The sequence below is a fragment of the Scyliorhinus canicula genome, chromosome 11 (genome assembly GCF_902713615.1).
Source record: "Scyliorhinus canicula chromosome 11, sScyCan1.1, whole genome shotgun sequence".
Lineage (NCBI taxonomy): Eukaryota > Metazoa > Chordata > Chondrichthyes > Carcharhiniformes > Scyliorhinidae > Scyliorhinus > Scyliorhinus canicula.
Genome location: NC_052156.1, coordinates 124,317,635 through 124,340,127, shown reverse-complemented (window position 1 = coordinate 124,340,127; position 22,493 = coordinate 124,317,635). Strand labels below are relative to the sequence as shown.

General features: G+C 43.2%; 1 protein-coding gene across 3 annotated transcripts in view; it reads right to left on the bottom strand.

Annotated features, from left to right (window-relative positions):
- Positions 1-22,493, bottom strand: part of apaf1 (apoptotic peptidase activating factor 1) — a 272,699-nt gene that overhangs the window by 110,385 nt on the left and 139,821 nt on the right. For all 3 annotated transcript variants that reach the window (XM_038811297.1, XM_038811298.1, XM_038811299.1), the window contains exons 18-19: positions 7,499-7,627; positions 5,007-5,132 (exon numbers count right to left, since the gene is read on the bottom strand). In XM_038811297.1, the coding sequence (XP_038667225.1) occupies positions 5,007-5,132; positions 7,499-7,627 (255 nt within the window). The remainder of the gene's footprint in view (positions 1-5,006; positions 5,133-7,498; positions 7,628-22,493) is intronic.

Genomic DNA, 22,493 nt, shown 5'->3' with positions numbered 1-22,493 from the left:
CTTAGCACACAGGATTGGAAAAATGTTATCCTATTGTGGAATCACATCTAGTATTGGACACTGTGTTTTGAGTCTTTCACATACGGGCTGGTTGGGTATGGTCTGCACCCTGCCCGTAGCGAACAGTGGAAGGCACATGCGGTTTGATAAGATCCACCAATCATCGGGACATACAGCCGACATACCTTGCATTTCACTGTCACTGTAATTCATATACCATATTACTTAGATAGGCTGAATCTCTCTTTGGGCATGATGGCAGCATCATGTTAGTGGTGAATACACCATTGTAGCAATGTGAAATGACTAGCTTCATGTTTTGCTCAAATGTTTGAGATACCTTATCCTTTCAGGCTTTTCTCAGGTAGACTGGGCACTTTTCAGGGTTGAAAGTGAAGGCCAAAATGAGTTTGTGAGATAGACAGTGATCTGATCAACGTAAACATTATCCCACAGGGTGTCTTTGATGTGCCCTATTTCAGTATCAAGCTTGCATGATGAGCAAATAGCTTGGACCCTCTTTACAAGGTCACTAATGAGGCCAATCTTAAAGCATTTGGAACGATAAGAATCCCAACTTGTGTATATTGACCAGTGAAGATAAGTTTGCGATAAACCAGGTGACCCTGGCAAATTTCTCAAGAAATGAGAGTTAATTTGACTGCTCCATTTCAAAGGGTAATTTGAGTATAGGATGGAGTCTATTTAAAATATGCAGGGAAATTAATACATGCAGCCACGGATTTAAATATAATCAGCATATTATCCAAAAATCAGCAATATGGGAGAGGTACGAGATTAGTTGTCATTCCATTGAAGACATATTTCTCATAGAATCCAACAAAGATGTTTATGAGAGCTGTGCCTACAGGGGATCCCATTGCAGCATCATCTATTTGGACATGCAAAGTGTCCTTAAATCTGAACAAAATTGCATGACTGCCTGAGTTCATAAACCGGTGATTTAGGCACACCAACCGCAATGTTGGTGTGCCTAGATCACAATGATATAATGCTTCAGTGCAAATATCTAATGCTTCCTTAAGTGGAACATTGGTGAATAGGCTAGCCACGCCAAATGAGCATATGGATAAGACATTTCTACCGATCAGAAAATCCTGTTTGGTCTTTGCATATGTGAAAGAATCTCTCACTGTGTATATTGAAAACTTGTTCAAAACTGGTTGTAACAATTTGCTTAACCATTTGGCAATTCATCTTGCGCAGAACTAGTCATAGAAAAGATAGAGTGTAAAGGGACATCACTTGCCCATACATAAACGGACGCAGCAAGCCGTGAGGCTAAACCTTGTCACATTTATCATGTGGCAGCTCATCATTCTTTACACAAGTCCAGCAAGTGTTTTTTTTAAAGCTAACTTTCGAGCAAGGCTGTCTGGTCATGTTGAATGGCAGGTCCAATGGATATTGGATTGGATTGGATTTGTTTATTGTCACGTGTACCGAGGTCCAGTGAAAAGTATTTTTCTGCAAGCAGCTCAACAGATCATTCAGTACATGGAAGAAAAGGGAATTAAACAAAATTCAAGAAAATACATGAGAATACATAATAGGGCAACACAAGATATACAATGTAACTACATAAGCATTGGCATCGGTTGAAGCATACAGGGTGTAGTGTTAATGAGGTCAGTCAATAAGAGGGTCATTTAGGAGTCTGGTGACAGTGGGGAAGAAGCTGTGAATTTGATATGAATTTGTTCCTATTGTTAAGATTAGCATGCATTTTGTTGATATAGCCACTCTTGTTAAGGATGACTATTCCCATCCCTTTGTTAGGTTTACTGATGTGTATGTCTAGGTTGGTCTTAATGCCTCGCAGTACAGTCAGACATTTGTGTTGCATGTGAAAATCAGGCAGGTCATTGAGAATCCTGCAATATGCGGGTGCTAGATCAGCCAGGCGTACTTTCAAGACTTCGGCATCTTCAATGGACGCTGGTTCGTGGTGGGATAGTTGAAAGTAGATGAGTTCAAACTCAGCAAATACCTCTTCCCATTTGATTTGGGATGAAGGCAAAGCAAAATTTAAACCATATGCAAGAACAAACTCCTCACATTCTCAGAGTATATGATCAGAAAGATATGTTACATGTTCGGTTGCGTTCTTAATTGTGTTGCAGTAGCTTACGTGAGTTATGGTGCAGAGATGTGGATGCATTTCAAATAAGTGGTGTGGTCATCTTTTGAAGCAATGTCGTGGCATAAACGGATCAAATCCAAAATAAATTTGCACACCTCAGGCCAAGCACAGTGTAGGGTATGAATAATTCAACTTTACAGATATCGCGACATAAACAACTTGAGAATGAGAAAAGCCTTTCCTCAAACTTCCTAGGCAGGGTTCAACTCAGGAACATTAAAGCAGAGCTTAAAACAAGAGTAGTGGGTTTTCACTAAACCTTAGGGGCTCAATGCTTCATCACCAAGTTTCTGGCACATAGGGCGCGATTCTCCCAAAACAGGAGAAATCGTAAGGCTGGCGTCAAACCCGGGCGAGTTTGACGCCAGCGCGCCCCTTCCCGACCGGGAACCGATTCTGGTCCCCGGTCGGGGCTAGCAGCCCGACGCCGCAAGCTCCGGCATCACGGGCTTAACGAATTTCGTTAAGCCCGCTTGCCGGAGTTAGCGCCGGCTGACGCGTCATATGACGTCAGCCGCGCATGCACGGATGGGAAGACTCCAACCCGCGCATGCGCGGATGACGTCATCGCGTATTTGCGCGAAACCCGCGCATGCGCGGGCCGGGATGCCCCTCAGCCGCCCCGCGAATGGATACTGCGGGGCGGCGGAAGGACAAATAGTGCGCGGGCATTGGGCCCGCTGCCCGCGATCGGTTCCCACCGATCGCGGGCCCATGGCACGGCCGTGGTACTGCCGTGCCAATCGGTGCCATGGTTATAAAAAGCGAGTTGTTCCCGCCGTTTTTACGAACGGCCAGACCAGGTCTGTTTGCCGTTCGTAAAAACAGCGTAAAGGGCTGGGACTTCGGCCCATCGAACAGCTGTGAATCGCTGCCGGCCGTAAAAAAACGGCGGCAGCGATTCGTGTCGGGAGTTGGGGGGGGGGAAGAGAATAGCGGGAGGGTGCGAAAAATGGCGGGCAGGCCCTCCCGCTATTCTCCGACCCGTCGTGGGGGTCGGAGAATTTCGCCCACAGACTTTCAGAAAGACAAAGTTCGATGTTTGGGTCCACCACCTGTTCAGAGTTAGTTCATTTCACAGGGACTATAACCAGCCTTGGCTACTGTAGGGCTGCATCAGCACCGGCCCCTATTCCAATGACTGCTTATGGAAAGAGAAGACAGGATTGGGTTCGACTGTGGTGATTGAAAGGACAAATCACAATTGCTGTCCAAGCTCACATTTAAAGAGCATTCAAAGGGGTGAGGTAGGATGTGTGCTGTATCTCTAGAACTGTGTAGATGGTGAGTATTCACCACGAAGAGAGGAGAGAAAAGGAAGCTGATGCATTCAAATGGGTTGCATTTTCCAACTCTTTAAAAATGAAAAATTTGCAGCTTTAAAATACACTAACATTTAAAATATCAACATTCACCATGAGAAGCAAACAGAAATTAAGGTCTGAACTCAACCATAAACTGATTCCAGGAATTAGCAACCTAACAATCTCATTGCTTTGCTTAATTCAGTTGCGTTACTCATATGGTTACAATGGTATGAAACACTATGATTAATCTGGAAAGGCACACAGAGCAACCACTGCACTAATTCCAAATAGCAAAGAGAGATAATAACACTTTAAAAAGCGCTGATCCATCTCCACCTAGAGCATTGTGTACCAATCTGATCACAGTGAAGATATACTGATATTAGAAAAACTATTACACAACACAAACTGATTATTAACCTATAGATCACTCACTGGGGATATCAAGAGAGGCTAAGGAAACCAGAATACTTGTAGCTGAGAAAAGAATGTTAAAAGGAAACCCGAGGTATTCAGAATTCTAAAGGGCATATATAAATTGAATGTTAACATATTGGACATACTTAGAAGCTCTTTATCCAGAGGTATAGGGCTGAATTTTCCCGGCTCCAGATGGCAGGTTTGGAGGTGGGAGAGCCAGGTAAATAAATAGGAGCTGTGTTGGGATAGCTCCCGAGCACATTCCCACCTCCAGGTAACTATCCCAAGGGCAGGCTGGAAGCTAGATGGCTGCCGCTGCATGAAGTTTGGCAGCCAATTTGCATTATTTTAGCCCCAGTTACGGGTGAGGTTACGAGCTGAATGGAGGCAGCTTACTGGGGGCCATCAGAGCAAGAGTCTTCATGTCACAAAGTGGGAAGGGGTTACATTAGCGACAAACTGAAATCACAACCAAAGGTGTTCCCCCCCAAGACTACTTCCCAGAAGTCTCGGTACCGGTAATTTGACGATTGATGTGCAGGCCAGCGAGGTAGCCTCCATGTTGAGGTGCAGCTCCAACCACTCCTGGTAGGGCTGGCAACAGACTTTCTGGCCCTCTGAATGGGCCAGCAGCATCACGAGCCTGCCCACCTTCCAGAATTGGATATCGAGCTTGGAGGCCGCCAATTAGGAGGTAGCCTCCAGGAAGATTGCTCCATACATCTCACAGCAGCTAAATGCGGTCTCAGAACCCTCTTTGGTCCCGATGTCAGAGTTCCATACCCTATGGCAAAATCCAGCCTACAGACTGAGATCCAAAAGAGGGTAGGTGAAGTGATATATAAACTGTGATAATGTTAATTAATGAAACAGCCTGCAGACAGTATTGATAAATAAAAGAGTAAAGCAGAGAGATATCTGGCAAAGTGGCTGAGGAATAGGAGAGAGTAGTATTTTGGACTTTTAAACTCCTGGACCATTTTTATGGAACACTTCCAATGCTGTACAATTGCTGTTTCTATAGTGATCAATAGCACTCAAAGCAACTCTGTGTGCATTCTTATTTATCACAACACCCATTCCTTTACTGAATTATGCAAGAAAAAGTTACATACTCTAACAGTTTGGTCATCTGAAGACGATAATAACATTGAGCCATCCAATGAAAATTGAACACAATGAACCCAGCTCAAGTGTCCACTGCAGTCTGCCACTCTCTTACGCAACTCCAAATTCCACAGCTAGAGGAAATTGAACAGAAATATAATTGCTTCTGCTGTTTTATCATTTCCATGTCACAAATATATGAAAAAGCAAATTATGGACTGATTTTGAATCAACAGGAAGTGGGTTTTGAAACAATTCATCTTTCTTTATTAAAGAAATGTCTCTGATTCTATAACTAGGCTTCAAAGTGCAATTTTACATATTTACCACGAGTATAAAATGCTAGTGAACATGTTGCAATCAACTTCAAAACATATATTAAGGGATATAGTGGGTGACTTTCTGAAAAGCAGAATTTGTTAGTGAATGAATTTACCATGTCCTATACTTAATAAAGACTTTCAAAGTAATTTACTGATATAGTCACTTTGATATTAACTGTGACAGGCAGGAGATGGGTTGGGTGGGTGAGGGAAGAGATGTTTGAAATTGAAAATCAGGAATTATTCCAAGCCCCCACATGGAAGCCATCAGCCATCCTTCTGCTGATTGCTCCCTCTCTCTTTCCTGCTGAAATTACCAACATCTCCTGTGACCACCCCACCCTCCACCAACCCTCATCTCAACACCTCCAGCTTTGCGAGTTTCCCCCCCCCCCCCCCAAGCTGTGCTGCACCTCCTCGAAAATATGAGGGCTAGTGGATTGGGAAATGCAGCTGCTATTATTTATCTGGATTTTAGGAAACCATTTTGACAATTTCTATACTGGTGATTCATGGCTTGAATATGGAATATACAAGGCAATATAAAAGTTAACTCAGTAAACTTAGGTAATGAGGAACTATTAGGGAAATTGAACATGTTTAGCATTTGGAAAGAGATTTGAGGTGACTTGCCTCCCACTGCTATCAAATGACACTTAGTCACTTTTTTGGGCCCTGGGGAGTTTCTCACCAGTTTAGCCCACACTTCGAATTTTTTTCATCAGTGGGGAGCTGAACTCCGAGACTGGGTCGCCAATTTGAATGGGTGACCAATCTCTAAATAAGTTTGCGGGTCCCCCACACCCTCCGCCCATGTGCAATGTCAGCTCCCACACACATGGGCATTACCCCACACACCGCCAGACGAGGCCACCCTGTTATGGTGTCTCTGGGGCCCCCCTAAACCCCTTACAGGCCCCACTGTACCAGGACCTCACCCATTACCACACCCCCTCCAACCTCCCAGAAGACCCTCTTACCTGCCCTCGACCATTCCCCCACCCTCAATACCTCGCCTCCACCCTCCTTTCATATGCATGGGCCTCCTCAGGCTGTGACCCTTGGCAGTGCCACTGCGGTACCCGGGCACTCTTGCACTGTCACCCTGGCAGTGCTCCTGCCAGCTTGGCAATGCTCCTGCCAGCTTGGCAGTGCCAAGGTGCCCATGTTACGGGGGTCACCCTGCCCTATCCCTGACCACCCAAGGTCCCTAATGGTCTTGGAGACCTCCCCCTCCAGGGTGCTGTTCCGCCTGGACCACGTTTGCGTGGGCCAGTACTGAAATACATCTGGCCCTGGGGAGGCTATTAGATGCCAGGAGGGCGGTAGATCCCAGGTGAATCAGCCTTAGTAAGTTTAAGGTCTACGTAAGCGAGGGCAGCTTTGTCATGGCCATTGTGGGCGGGTTCCTGATCTTAACGTCTCACGGAACTTGGGTAGATCTCACGAGGCACAGTGGCTGCCAGGAGGCCCATGAGAGGCTTCACCCGGCATCTACTGGTCGCTTATTGGAGCCCGAGGCTGCAGGTAGATCTTGCCCTAAGCCAGAAATACAAAAGAACATCGTACAGAATTTATTTTAATCCAAAGGCTAATAAGTGCAAATGTTCCCTGATAAAGCTGCTGAGTCAGACAACGTAAATATTGAATGTGTTTCTGGAGAAAGAGACACAACGAGAAGATGAATCTAGAGTGGATAAGGAAGATGAATGGGTGAGGATGATTCTTGGAAAAGGAAGGGATTGCTTGTGGCCAACAGCCGTTTCCCGTTCTTAGCCCCGAGATGGCTCTGAAAATTTGACTCACAGGTAGAAACGGTTTAGCAGCCAGCCTTTCTGAGCATGTCTGCTTCCATGCTTGCTGCCCTTCTGCTATAGTCTTAGGTGCGTTTCCCGACTGGCTATTGATGCCGAAGCCTTCATTCCTATCCTCTGAAACTCCACCCCCCAACTCAACTCCCTACCCACTCCATAAACCACTTTGTTGCTCAAAGTATGTCTCAATCTTCAGAGGTCTTCTCAAATCATTAACAAAGCTTCAGTCTCCTCACCGAACTCTCGCACATAAAATTGGGGCCTTTCACTTTCTTTATGTTAAGGGCCTTGGGACATATTTCTTGACATTAAAGGCACTCTATAAATGCATGATTTGCAGGATCAGAGGTTCCATCCACTTACCTCTACAGAATTGTGAGACATGGCCACTGCCAGTAATGGACTGGTAAGAGAAACATCACAAGACTGAATAGAGCTATAGCTACTTGTCGTTAGTTCAGTTATAAGGTCACCAGTCATCACATTGAAAACCTGAAAGATAAAATAAAACACTGTAGGACGAAAACAAGTAGCAAAACAGTTCTCTTAACATAATGAAAATAAATCAGCAACTAGAAATAACAGGGGCAACACTCACAAATTACTCCTCACATTAAAATCATTTCAGCGCAAGTAGGGATGTAAATGTTATACCAAACAAAAGCAGCAAAGTTTCAAAAAGATTTGTGTACCGGATCAAATCTCCTCTGGCACCACTGTGAACATAGAAATGTACAATATGTGTAGGTGGCCTGGTAAAGCAGTAGACTGCATCATATGGAGAGAGTCAAGTTCATGATCCATCACATGACATTACCAGGCCACCCTAGACACCTAGATTAATTACCTAATCACAGCAAGCCTATCTGCAAGTGGTTTCAAAAGTATCATTTGTGGAGGCTTGGGGGCAAGTCTTTTGTTCACTTTTCTTCTCGGCAGATGAACCAATATAGCGAGAGGGATGAAATACTTTCTTTTTTAAAAAATCACAAATAATGAAGGCACTGTGTTTATGCCATTTTCATTCTGGGTTTTTAGTCAGCACTAGAAGCATGGCATTCCGATACGGTGCAAATTTAACATGATAAACTGGAGTTAGAAATTCAAGATTGATTAATGATCACCCGCTTTGAGTATTTTAGTTTACAAACAGATCAGAATCTTGTATTGTACAAAGGGAAAGTGAAAGATTCCAGTTTAATGTGGAGTTCACAAAGAAAATTGACAGTTCACTAAAAGAAACATAGTTGTGACTAAACATAGCATTAGTCACACAATTGTACAAAATTGGTTGCTGATGCTGCTCAATTAAAAAATAAAGACTAGTCCCAAAGAAGGAAAAGGCTAAAATAGACAATGGGCTGGATTTAGCTGGCCAGTTCACTCCAGGCGCAAATACCGTTATCGCCACAAAATCTTACGGAAGAGCCAAAACGGATTTGTGCTGGCAAGATTTCAGAATGCAATCTTTACCCTTATTATTTGTGCAAACACTAGCCTTAGGTTCCTTATATAACAGTCTCACCTATGTCACAAACTTGGGCCCGATCCCGAACTGTTCCAAAATCACAGTTACTTCCACTTTACCCAGCACCACAATGACCTCCTGCTCCTTCCCCCTCCAGCAGGGATGGGATCACATTCAACAGGCACTACATGTTAGAGGACAACTGCCTGCCCTTCACAAACCCAATTTGATCCTTCACAACAATGCTCGGAAGGCACTCCTCCAATCTGAGCGCCAGCACCGTTGCCAGGATCTTTGCATCCATTGCCTTTACGAACGCCTCAGTTCTACATGTTGTCTACATGGACTTTAGTAAAGCATTCGATAAGGTGCCTCATGGAAGGCTGGTGCAAAAGATTAAATCACATGGGGGCAGGGGTGTACGAGCCTGGATGGATTCAGAACTGGCTTGGCCAGAGAAGACAGAGGGTAGCAATGAAAGGGTGTTTTTCAGAACAGAGTTCTGTAGCTAGTGGTGTTCCGCAGGGATCAGCACTGAGACATCTGCTCTTTGTAATATATATATATAAATGACTTGGAAGAAAACGCAGCGGGTCTGATTAGCAAGTTTGCAGATGATACTGAGATTGCAGGAGTTGCGGATAGTGATGAAGATTGTCAGAGAATCCAACAGATATAGTTAGGCTGCAAAATTGGGCAGATGGATTTTAACCCGGCCAAATGCATGATGATGCATTTTGGGAGATCCAATTTAAGTGAACGCTGTAAAATAAACGGCAGAACCATCAGTAGACTAAAGACACGGAGATCTGAGCGGGCAGGTCCACATATCCTTAAAAGTGGCAGCACAAGTGGAAATGGTGGTAAAGAAAGCATATGGCATGCTTGCCTTTATAGGCAAGCTGTACCACACCTGTAGAGTGGGCCGTGTGCTCCCCATACCACAATCTAGTAAATGTTGTGGGTCAGGTGAACTTCATGATACTTTGGGGTTCTCTAAACCCTGGCCCATAACACAGTCGATGGAAGATTCATAGGTCTCGATGAGGGAGGCAATTGGGAAGACGCCAGAGTTGGTGCGATAGGATGGTGAGATGTTGAAGAGAGTCGAGGCGCAGCGACCGGCTCGCTTCTTTGAAAGCTGAACTATTGAAGGTGGAGGATACTAAATAAAGGCCTGAGAGCAAAAATTGAGCACCTGGAAAACAGGTCCCGGCGGCTGAACTTGCCAAGTGAGTAGTTGAGGCAGATATGTTAGCAACATTTAAAACTTATATGGATAGGCACATGAACAGACGGGGTATAGAAGGATACATGCTGTTGGTCTAGATAGGACACGTGATCGGTGCAGGTTTGGAGGGCGAAGGGCCTGTTTCTGTGCTGTATTGTTCTTTCTTCCTCGAAGAAATGATCCTCTGAGTTGAGTGACCATGAACTTTGCTGGGTAGACCATTCCAAAACGCACTTTTGTGAAGTGCTCCTTCGCCTTGCTGAAGGCACTCGTCTTCTCGCCAACTTCACCGTGACATCTTGGTATATCCGAATACCATTGCCTTTCCACCACATTTCATGGTTCTGCTTAGCCCATCACATCTTCTCCTTCATCTGGTAGCTGTGAAAGTAAACTATCATAGTCCTAGATGCTTGTTAACCCGCGGCTTCAGCCGGAGCGACCAATGTACCCGATCCAGCTTGAAAGGGGAGGGTTGTTCCTTCCCCCCCCCCCCCCCCCCCCCCCCCCCCCGCCCCCAACAGCTTCCCAAACATTGCTGAGGTCTCAGGCCCTCCAGACACTCGGGCAGCCCCACGATCCACATGTTCAGCTGCCGGGACCTGTTTTCCAGGCGCTCAACTTTTGCTCTCAGGCCCGTATTTAGTATCCTCCACCTTCAATAGTTCAGCTTTCAAAGAAGCGAGCCGGTCGCTGTGCCTCGACTCTCTTCAACATCTCACCATCCTATCGCACCCCGGCGTCTTCCCAATTGCCTCCCTCATCAGGACCTACGAATCTTCCATCAACCCAAAGTGTATCATGAAGTTCACCTGACTCACAACATTTACTAGATTGTGGTATGGGGAGCACACGGCCCACCCGACAGGTGTGGTACAGCAGAAATGGAAAAGTATTTTTTCAACAAATTTAAATAGATTCCCACCAAGCCTTCGACTTTGACGCTCTTTCTCACTATCCTCATCACTAGCCACCAACTGTACGTTTGCCTTTACGCCTGCCAATTTTAACTGACTATCATGTTTCATGGCCATTTTCTGAAGTTTAAACTCTTGCTCTTTATCTTTTTCCCTGATGTGTATCTCCCTTTCTCTTTGTTCTGCTAGGGCTATTCTTTCTGTTTTCCTTTCTTCTCTCTCTTTTTCCTCTCTCCCTCTTTCGTATTCAAGCTGCTTTAATTCTTTCTCATGTTCCATTTGTTTAATTTGTAACTGAATTTTTGTCATTTGCAATGAGTCAAACTGTATCTCAGGCAACTTTAAATGTTCAGTCACTGCCATAATGACCTCACCTTTTCATATTTTGTCAGGTAATGTTAACTGCAATGTTTTTGCCAAATCTAACAGTCTGCTTTTAGTCTCTGTTCGTAAGTAACTGCGCGTGACCGTCTCCACCCCCAAAAACTTCAGGGCCTCTGAAAGAGCCATTGTCCACAACACGCTCCCTACTTAAATTGAAATACCACACCTGGAAAGCAACCACAATATGCACACCCCTCACTCACTGTCTTTAAGTTCACTAAGCCAATCCAACAGATTGACTTTTATCCACCTCGAGCCAACAATTTGTTATGGGCCAGGGTTTAGAGAACCTCAAAGTGTATCATGGAGTTCACCTGACCCACAACTTTTACGAGATTGTGGCATGGGGAGCACACGGCCCACTCTACAGATGTGGTACAGCAGAAATGGAAAAGTATTTTTTAAAAGCAAAACAATGCTTATTCTATGAACTCAAGTTAACCTTTTTAAAACATAGTGAACATCTTAGCAACCATTAATTCAAATACAACCCCCAAAGAATACAACACTAAGTAATTCTTACTTTCCTTTTAACATCCATAAGACTTAAAGCAAAACCTTTCAACAGAAGCACATCAGGTTAAAATCACTATTGAGAGCAGTTATTAATTTTAAATCACCAGGATCAATTCACAGTCTTTAGGTTATAGAGAGAGACTCTAATACACCTTCTGGCTGTGACTGCAGCTATCCAGCTCTGAAAACAAAAATAAAACACACCGTGCAGCAAACAGCCTAAAACAAAAGTAAAAAGCTCACAGATAGCCAAGCTTCATCCACTCTCTGACATCACTGCAATAATAAACACCCATTTCTTAAAGGTACTCTCACTACAGATATTTATCTACATACTCATTCATAAACACCCATTTCTTAAAGGTACTCTCAAATGACAACTGCTTAAGACACTCCAGCACTTCCCTCCAATGCTACTTTAAATGCTTGCGGAATTGTTTTTCAAACTCAGCTGCAATCATCCCCGCCAGCGCTTCCATCGTTACCAGAGTGGCTTCATCCGGAGAGCTCACCTCTAACATCTTTCCTCCCACCACACTCCTCACTGAACTTGACCCTGCCGGCTTTTGGACACCCTTTCATAATGAACGTTCAATTAGTAAAGGTTTCCAATCAAATTCTCCCCAAATAATGGATAAAATAACCAAAAACTGAGGACTCTGGCGGAAGCTACCCAACGTGCGACCTCTTCCAATATTTCACCACCGGAAGTCAAAACAAAACAAATTCAACTAAGAAAATTCACAATATGGAAGAAAAGAACAACCACCACAATGAAGCTGTAGTACTTAATTCTGATGAAGAACTTAAACTGAACGTAATCTCAGTCCAGGGTGGTTCACACATTTTTGAACGGACAACCTATCAAAATGGAGGTTTATACTGGGACTGCCGTCTCCCTAATTGTTGAGACCATCTATGGCCACCTGCCCTTGAAATTGGCAGATGTTATCTTGAGAACCTAGGCAGAAGGAATAGTGCCTCTGAGAGGTTACATCTCAGTTAAGGTCGAGCTTAGTGGACAAACTGCAGAGCTACCACTCCATGTGGTCCAAGTAGGTTTTCCAGCTCTCTTTGGCCTCTCTCGGCTGGAAAGGATCAAACTGAACTGGAGCACTGTAAAGAGCTTAGTTGATTCAAAGTTGGACTTCCAGGCCATCATGGAAAAATGCAGAAGTGTGTTTGAAGACACACTGGGGCCCAGGAAAGAAATACAAGTGACTCTGAAAATTAAGGAAAATAGTCAGCTAAAATGTTTGAAAGCTAGAGCAGTATCCTATGCTATACGTCCAAAAGTTGAATCTAAACTACTGAGACTTGTGGAAACAGGAGTCTTGGAACCCATCATTGCTAACGAATGGGCAACCCCTACTGTACCGGTCATGAAGCAGGATGGTACAATTCGTATCTACGGAGATTTTAAGACAACAATCAATCCAGCTCTAAGCGCAGATCTATACCCATTGCCACTGTTTGTAGGCTTAGCAGGAGGGCAGAAGCTTTAGCAAGATTGATATGTCAAAGGCCCACCTGCAAATGAATGTGGCAGCTAAATCTCAACGCCTGCATCCCATCATCACTCTCAAAGTCCTATTCCGCTGCAAAATTGGAATAACGTCAGCACCAGCTTTACTTCAACAATCAATGGACCAGATCTTTAGTGGCTTATAGGAAGTAGAGTGTTACATAGATGATAACAGGAACACTTACAACACTTAGAAGCTGCAATGAAATGCATGTGTCAAGAAAGATCAATGTGATTTTTTTCATGTATTCATACAATATCTAGGACATGTAATTGGCAGTAAGGGTCTACATAAAGCACCCCAAAAAATGGAAGGTATTATGGAGGCTCCACGACCAATGAATTTTGCTTAATTTAGGTCATTCCTTGGGTTAATCAACTACAATGGAAAATCCGTCCAGAATCTGGCAACCCTACAGAAAACCTTACATGCATTGTTAGACACAAAACAGGCATGTCAATGGATACCAGAATGCCAAAAAGCAAATCAATCAGCAAAAGAAGCACTGAAAAAGTCAGCAGAGTTGGTACAATTCAACCCTAAGCTATCATGACAACTTGACTGTGATGCTTCACCGTACTGTGTTGGAGCGGTGATGCTACATTTACTACCTTTAGGGGGAGAACGGCCAATAGCTTTGCATCTAACTATGCTCAGCTGGAGGAGGAGGCACTGACTATTAGATTTGGTGTACAGAAATTTCACCAATACCTGTATGGTCATCAATTCACATTGCCGATGGATCACAAGTCTTTAACAGTAATTTTTAGGCCACACAAAGGTATCCCTTTGTTGGCTGCAAGTAGACTCCAACGATGGTCTTTAATACTATCTGCACATTCCTACAAGATCAACTGTCAGTCAGAAAGTCACGCAGACGCATCATCATGTTCATCTTTGCCTCCTGGTGTGTTGAGGTGTGTTGAATATAAGAAACTGTCCTATTTTAGCAGTATGTTATTGAAATCTGGACAAGAATGCATAGACAGTATGCCTGCTAGAGCAGTGATTGAAAATGAGATAATCAGTGATTTTGCAGATATTAAAAGCCATTTTACCTGTTTGCTGAGAGCTAGCTAATATAATAATTTAACAGTTTGAGCCGGACTAAACAAATCAAGGCACATCTTGTAACAAGACACAAAAGAATGCTGTGAGCTTTTAGTACAGCTGGTGTAGCTAATGGGAGGGACCATGTCTGTCTGGAAAAAATTGTTGCTTCCAAGACTCTATACTGAGCAGGCTGTTTCAGCTTGGTCCTAAAAAAAAAGTTTATCTGTTCAAGCACTCCACACCAGGAAAGTAAAACCTGGTTGTTAATGTAAATATATTTTTTAAAATATACACATTTAGAGTACCCAATTCTTTTTTTAAATTAAGGGGCAAATTAGTGTGGCCAATCTGCCGACCCTGTACCATCTTTGGGTTTGTGGGGGTGATACCCACGCAGACACAGGTAGAATGTGCAAACTCCGCACGGGCAATGACCTGGGGCCAGGACCGAACCTGGATCCTCAGCGCCGTGATGCAGCAATGCAGTAATTAGGGTGCGCACGGTAGCACAGTGGTTAGTATTGTGGCTTCACAGCGCCAGGGTCCCAGGTTCGATTCCCCGCTGGGTCACTGTCTGTGCGAAGTTTGCACATTCTCCCCATGTCTGCGTATGTTTCCTCCGGGTGCTCCGGTTTCCTCCCACAGTCCAAAGATGTGCAGGTTAGGTGAATTGGCCATCCTAAATTGCCAGTAGTGTCCAAAGAGGGTAGGACGGGTTGTTGGGTTACAGGGATAGGGTGGAAGTGAGGGCTTGGGTGGGTCGGTGCGGACTCGATGGGCCGAATGGCCTCCTTCTGCACTGTATATTCTATTCTATTCTAACCATTGCACCACTGTGCTGCCCAGTTTAATGTTATATACAAGTGGCATTTGGAATATATGGGTTTACTGAATTGGAATGTAGAGGCAGGTTTCAGAAAGCAAGATCAGATGTTGTAACTGTTAACTGTGGAGCTACTTCTTTGTTGCTAATGTGCTTAAATTTTGTGTTCAAAGTAAAGTTTGTTTAACATAAAAACTGGTCAGTGTTAGTACTCCTGCGGTGCAGTACCATTTCCTCACAGTTTTACCATATGCAAATGGTTGGGTACTAGTCTTGGATCTTAATCAAAATTGGGGTTTAGGTCCAGACCCATAACACTGGTCACATACCACCTAGTCATGATAATATTTTTTACTGTTCACAGATTAAGAATGTTCCAGTGACTGCAGCTCAAGTCCAAAGACATACCAAAAATTATCCTGTGATGGGGAAGATATTGAAAATTGTATTAACTATTGTATTTTGTTGGAAACCCCATGTATAATCTTTGCTTGTTTTATGTTTTACTTCTTTTTCTGTTTGGGGTGTTTGGTTGAAAATTTTGAATAAAAATATTTTTTAAAAAAGAAAATGGTATTAAAGGGGAGGGTAGTATGAAAATATCCGGAATTAAAACCACACATTTCCAGGAGACTCTAATTAACAGCACAGGGCGGATGTCTATTGTGGGGAATGAGATGAAAAGTATAGGAGCAAGTATATGAATGGTACCCAGATATAGTTCGAAAGAAGGAACTAACAAGAAGCTATCTTTCGTCACAGGAATTGATGTCCAGATGGAAGGAAAAGCAAGACTGTGCCAGTCATGTGCGCGGGTAAGGAAAGAACCATTTCTGTCCTCATTGCATCAATGGGAGCGGCCTAAAATGCCATGGCAATGTCTGCATGTTAACTTTGTTGATCCATTCAAGGTGCACATGTTCATTGTTGTTGTAGGCTTACACTCAAAATGGCCTGAGTGGTCCTAACGAAGTCAACCGCTGCATAAGAAACCATTGACAAACTCAACGGGATCCTTGTGAGATTCGGAAAACCAGAGCAAATCGTTAACGACAATGGGCCAAAGTTTACAGTCCAAGTGTTCTAAGACTACTTAAAGATGTCTGGAGTCCAACATAAAGTCTGCACTTACCACCCATCCACCCATCCATGTATGGTTTAGTCAAATGATTTGTCCAGTCCTTGGAGCAGGCACTGAAAGCTTCCAAGATCTACGGTTCACTACATCGCTGTGTTAACACATTTTTAGCAAAACGCAGAAATACGACACATGACTACACAAAGTTCACCAACTTTGTTATTGATAAAAAAGGTAGCTGAGGACTACATTTGATTTCCTCTTGCCAGACATATGTGACATAGTAGAGCAAAACCAACAGTCACAGATCTTGAAATGAGAAAGTAACGCAAGGAAATGCTCATTTTAACAAAAGAAAAGTGTTAGTACGTAGCTACGCCACTAGCGAGAAGTGGGTCCCTGTGAGGGTATTGGGTCAGACTGGTCCATATCCTACACGGTCCAATCAGCAGACTAACTCATGTGGAGACGCCATGCAGATCAATTATTGCCAACATGTGGTAGTGTGCCATTACCAGAGCTTTCTCAAGAGGTAACTATCTAAAAATCCAGAGGATTGGAGAGTGGCGAATGTCGTGCCCCTGTTCAAAAAAGGGAATAGGGATAACCCTGGGAATTACAGGCCAGTTAGTCTTACTTCGGTGGTAGGCAAAGTAATGGAAAGGGTACTGAGGGATAGGATTTCTGAGCATCTGGAAAGGCATTGCTTGATTAGGGATAGTCAGCACGGATTTGTGAGGGGTAGGTCTTGCCTTACAAGTCTTATTGAATTCTTTGAGGAGGTGACCAAGCATGTGGATGAAGGTAAAGCAGTGGATGTAGTGTACATGGATTTTAGTAAGGCATTTGATAAGGTTCCCCATGGTAGGCTTATGCAGAAAGTAAGGAGGCATGGGATAGTGGGAAATTTGGCCAGTTGGATAACAAACTGGCTAACCGATAGAAGACAGAGAGTTGTGGTGGATGGCAAATATTCAGCCTGGAGCCCAGTTATCAGTGGCGTACCGCAGGGATCAGTTCTGGGTCCTCTGCTGTTTGTGATTTTCATTAACGACTTGGATGAGGGAGTTGAAGGGTGGGTCAGTAAATTTGCAGATGATACGAAGATTGGTGGAGTTGTGGATAGTGAGGAGGGCTGTTGTCGGCTTCAAAGAGACATAGATAGAATGCAGAGCTGGGCTGAGAAGTGGCAGATGGAGTTTAACCCTGACAAGTGTGAGGTTGTCCATTTTGGAAGGACAAATCTGAATGCGGAATACAGGGTTAATGGTAGGGTTCTTGGCAATGTGGAGGAGCAGAGAGATCTTGGGGTCTATGTTCATTGTTCTTTGAAAGTTGCCACTCAAGTGGATAGAGCTGTGAAGAAGGCCTATGGTGTGCTAGCGTTCATTAGCAGAGGGATTGAATTTAAGAGCCGTGAGGTGATGATGCAGCTGTACAAAACCTTGGTCAGGCCACATTTGGAGTACTGTGTGCAGTTCTGGTCACCTCATTTTAGGAAGGATGTGGAAGCTTTGGAAAAGGTGCAAAGGAGATTTACCAGGATGTTGCCTGGAATGGAGAGTAGGTCATACGAGGAAAGATTGAGGGTGCTAGGCCTTTTCTCATTAGAACGGAGAAGGATGAGGGGCGACTTGATAGAGGTTTATAAGATGATCAGGGGAATAGATAGAGTAGACAGTCAGAGACTTTTTCCCCGGGTGGAACACACCATTACAAGGGGACATAAATTTAAGATAAATGGTGGAAGATATAGAGGGGATGTCAGAGGTAGGTTCTTTACCCAGAGAGTAGTGGGGGCATGGAATGCACTGCCTGTGGTAGTAGTTGAGTCGGAAAATTTATGGACCTTCAAGCGGCTATTGGATAGGTACTTGGATTAGGGTAGAATAAGGGAGTGTAGGTTAACTTCTTAAGGGCAGCACGGTAGCATTGTGGATAGCACAATTGCTTCACAGCTCCAGGGTCCCAAGTTCGATTTCGACTTGGGTCACTGTCTGTGTGGAGTCTGCACATCCTCCCCGTGACTGCGTGGGTTTCCTCCGGGTACTCCGGTTTCCTCCCACAGTCCAAAGATGTGCAGGTTGGGTGGATTGGCCATGACAAATTGTCCAAAATTCTATGATTAACCTAGGACAAAAGTTCGGCGCAACATCGTGGGCCGAAGGGCCTGTTCTGTGCTGTATTTCTCTATCTCTATCTCCGGCCCATCTGACTGTAACTTCTAGTTCACTTACAAAAGAGATTGCACCAGAAATACCTGCTTCTACCAGTCTTCCCTCGGAAAAACAGACTAATGCTTTCCAGGGTAAAGGCATCTACTGTAGAACTTGAAAATGTATCGAAGGTTGAGAAGAACGAAGTCTCAAAAGTGCACAGGCAACCAGCGGGAAATAGATGCCCAACTGATTGTCTATCTTATTGACTCTGTCATTGCAAAGTAATAATTTGTGCCTGCACTTGTGCATATGTAAACGATTATGCTAAAATACTAGTTATTAGTTGTGTTGGACCATAGAGGTAAAGGATGATGTTTATGTGAGTTATTGTAGTTGTGAGCAATGTCTCTTTGAGAAGGGAGTCACGTGACACATGATGTCATTGGATACTTAGCGGGCTTTTGCCCTTAGTCTAGCACCAACCATTGTACAGTGAAGACATATCTAATAAACCTCTGTTGATCTTGCATTCAACCCATGTGCATCAGCAATCTATTGTACTACATCGAGGGCTGAGGCTGAGCATTGCCCCCCCCCCCCAACCTGGTAGTGGCCTCTGGCCATAGGAGAGGGTCCTCCTTGCGTGTGGAGGGGATGGGAAGAGGGGTGTGCACCAACGACAGTGCAGTGGAGGTCGCTCTGAAGCTGTTGGTCCTTCATGGCACGGGGGTGGGAGGGAGCTTTTTTTTTTGGATCGGGAGTCCTTTAAGAATGGTGTCTGATTGCTGTGGAGCTGGCCTCGCCGGCTTTATCAGGCTTCGTCCTGCCAGAGTGGTGGCGCAAAACCATTCCCCCCAATTTATTTTTGGCAGACTGTCAGAATGTCTGGTCAGAAAACTTGGCTGAGTTTCTGGAGGGAAACACACTGGGTTTCAATCAGAACCTGACACTGCCATTTTTAAAGAAAATTTCTGCACAATATTTAGTCACAGCACACTTCGGGAGAAATAGCCAACTCAAAAAGTACTGTATGCAATATTATGGATAGAACAATACAAGTACGTATTAGTCAGAATAGGAGGATTTTTTTCTTTGTGCACTGACTCATTCTTGATAAATGCTAGCAGCTTTAAAGTAGACAGGTTCTATAATTAGCTGATTACTTATCTAATTCAAGAATATCTACTTACAACAGTAATTACAGTATAACCAATTGAGCGATTGCTGTGTATGCTTGCTTGTGTAACTTCGCACTTTACTAGGCACTGTTCCTCTGTGCATTAAATTCAAACTTTTCAAACCATTTCTGTATTACTAATTACTGTGAATCATAAAATAGAGTGATGGCATAAAGCTGATTTAGTTTGCTTTGCTGGCTGTAAGAGGTGAATGCTTCCCATATCACTATCTGGAGCCAAGTGACTCATACAAGAAAGAAAGAGGAAGAAACATATCAAAATTAGGAAGATGGAAAATATAAAATTAAGGGATACTTTTACATTTACCTGTTTCTGATATTATTATTTTCGTAGGCCCATCACCCCCTATACTGAGGGGCTTACAGCAAAACACATACTAGTTTACCAGAAGATGGTGACATTTTCAATTCTTACAAGACACAAAAAAAGAACAAAGCAAAATATTTGAGTCCTGAGCCTTTATCTGTGCAACCACATCTATACTTTGAGTGATGACTTCCACAGAAACAGAACAAACCTCCATTGTGGTAGACTGTTGTATTCTATTTCTATGAACAGTGCAGTTTAGTACATATATCATTTACAAAGATCCAATATTCTCTTGCTGAAGTATGTCAATACATTTTTGCAATTAGCTCTATCTTGCACACTAGATATACATTAGTCCACACAGGAATAATGATGAGAATATCAGTGCTCATCATTATTACTGAGTAAATTGGACAGCATCTTCTGGCATCTGTGCGTATGCAGTAAAAAGTGGAAATCAGATTGTTGTCCAATTTTCCTTGAACCTCCACAAGCTTCATAACATTAAAATACTTCAAGAACCCAAAGTTGCACTACTGACGCACGAGTTACCTATTAAACATGTCAAAGTTAGGGCTGGTGCATTTAGGGGCAAGTGAATTTTTAATGGTATGATAGATCTTAATTACTGCCAAATAACCTCTTTGACCCTAAAAATTTAATTTCACAGGTACAAAGTCAGAGTCCTTCAGAATTTAATTATTGTTGGAGATATTAAAATTATAATTTTTTTTGCATTTTTACAGTGTTTTTTTATCTCTCTTAATCGCATTCGTTCTTTCCAATTCTTTATTTTGCTTTTTACAATGAATTAAATATCGTAGCTTATACTTCCTGTTTAAAACTCTAAATGTCTCAGTGAGGAGTCTTCAATCTGATTAAAGAGTCACGCTGGGCTGCATGGTGGCGCAGTGGTTAGCATTGCTGCCTCACGGCACTGAGGTCCAAGCTTCGATCCAGGTCCCGGGTCACTGTTCGTGTGGAGTTCACACATTCTTCTTGTGTCTGCGTGGGTCTCCCCCCCACAAATCCAAAGATGTACTGCGTAGGCAGATTGGCCACACTAAATTGCCCCTTAATTGGAAAAAATAATTGGCTGCTCTAAATTTATTAAAGAGACACACCGTTGCTTGCTCTGCTCGCTCACACACACCATAGACACACCACAGATTCCCTGTAGAGCATGCTGTGCTAAAAACTACTGTAAATTGCTGCACAAAAGTTCATGAAAAGTCAGTGGGTAGCTGTCAGTGTGGTGAATGACCACAAAATCTGGACAATTAATTGTAAAGAGAAGGATTTAGATTTTTTTCAGCATTGGTATCTTGCTCCTACCTTAATTGTATGGAGACCATCTTGTATTTATTTATTAGTATATATTTAAACGAATATCAATTTTCAGAAATTTTGTGACAAGATATTTTGTCATTTTTGCTTACAATCCTGACACAATAATTTTGTTTTTATTCTCCATTGTTTCAGCTTTAATTTTTTCAGCTTCCATTTTCTCTCAATTCTCTTTTTTCTTGACTAGCACCTTTGTGAAGCATAGCAAAACATTACGTTTTCATATTTACCCCAAATCCCTGTCCTTTGCTTTTATTTGTTTGTATTTTAACATAGAGTAAATAATTTTATTTAGTAACCAGTTTTTCTTTTGCAATAGATATTGCTTTATTCAGGATCTTTATCAATTATCCGGATGGGCGCAACCACAACACCACTGGAGGAGTTTTGACACCATCCTGGATTGAACAACTTGCTTGATCAGTGCCCCTCTCACTGAACTCCCATCTCCAAAGCACTGTGGTTGCAGTCATTATCATTTGCAGGATGTTCTGCAACAACTCTACTCTGGTTAGAAGATTTTTCTTCTGAGGTAGCGGAACAATGGCCAAGAAACGCTTATGAATGGCCTCAACTGCTAAAAGAGGAATTTATGGTGAGCTTCCATACCTGTATTTAAGTGAACTACAGTGCAAAAGGGATACGGATGGAGCAATACTGAACATGGCATGACTAACAAAATATCCTGAAGCAGAAGTAGCAGCTTTCATTCAAGGAATCCGAAAATGAAGACCCATCTTGATAATACCATCCTGATTGAAGTGTTGGGCACTGTGGACTTGTGAAGCAGACATATGCCACCAACACTGAAGACGGTTCAACACTATTTTGTTAACCACTTATAAAATAATAGACATACGATAATTGTGGGTTTACACAATGCTAGTTTAACTAGAGACCTGTGCCTGTCCGAACCAGTTGAATCTCTCAGCACGTGGTGTGCGTCTAGTATACTTGATGAGCTCTTGTGCTTCCGAGAGGCAGCATCCAGAATCAGCAGGAAAAGTGATGCCCTCTGCCTTTATAGTGCGTGTGTTCTAACTGGTGATTGGCTGCAGTGTTTGTGCATGTTGATTGATCTAGTGTATGTCCATCAGTATGTGTCTGCACCATGATATACTGGTGTATATTATGACACTGATGTCAACTAAATAGCAAAATAAGTGACTCCAGGTTTTTCGGGAATTAGAGTGCAAAGGCTATTCTGACCTTCTGACATTCATTTACATTGCTGTATCCTCTTCAGATGCAATCAGGTGCAAGCCCAACTAAAGCCAAATGCAATAATACCCACGAGAAAAACAGGAGCAAAGGACGTGTTACTGCTCCCTTGGGTCGCATCCATTTT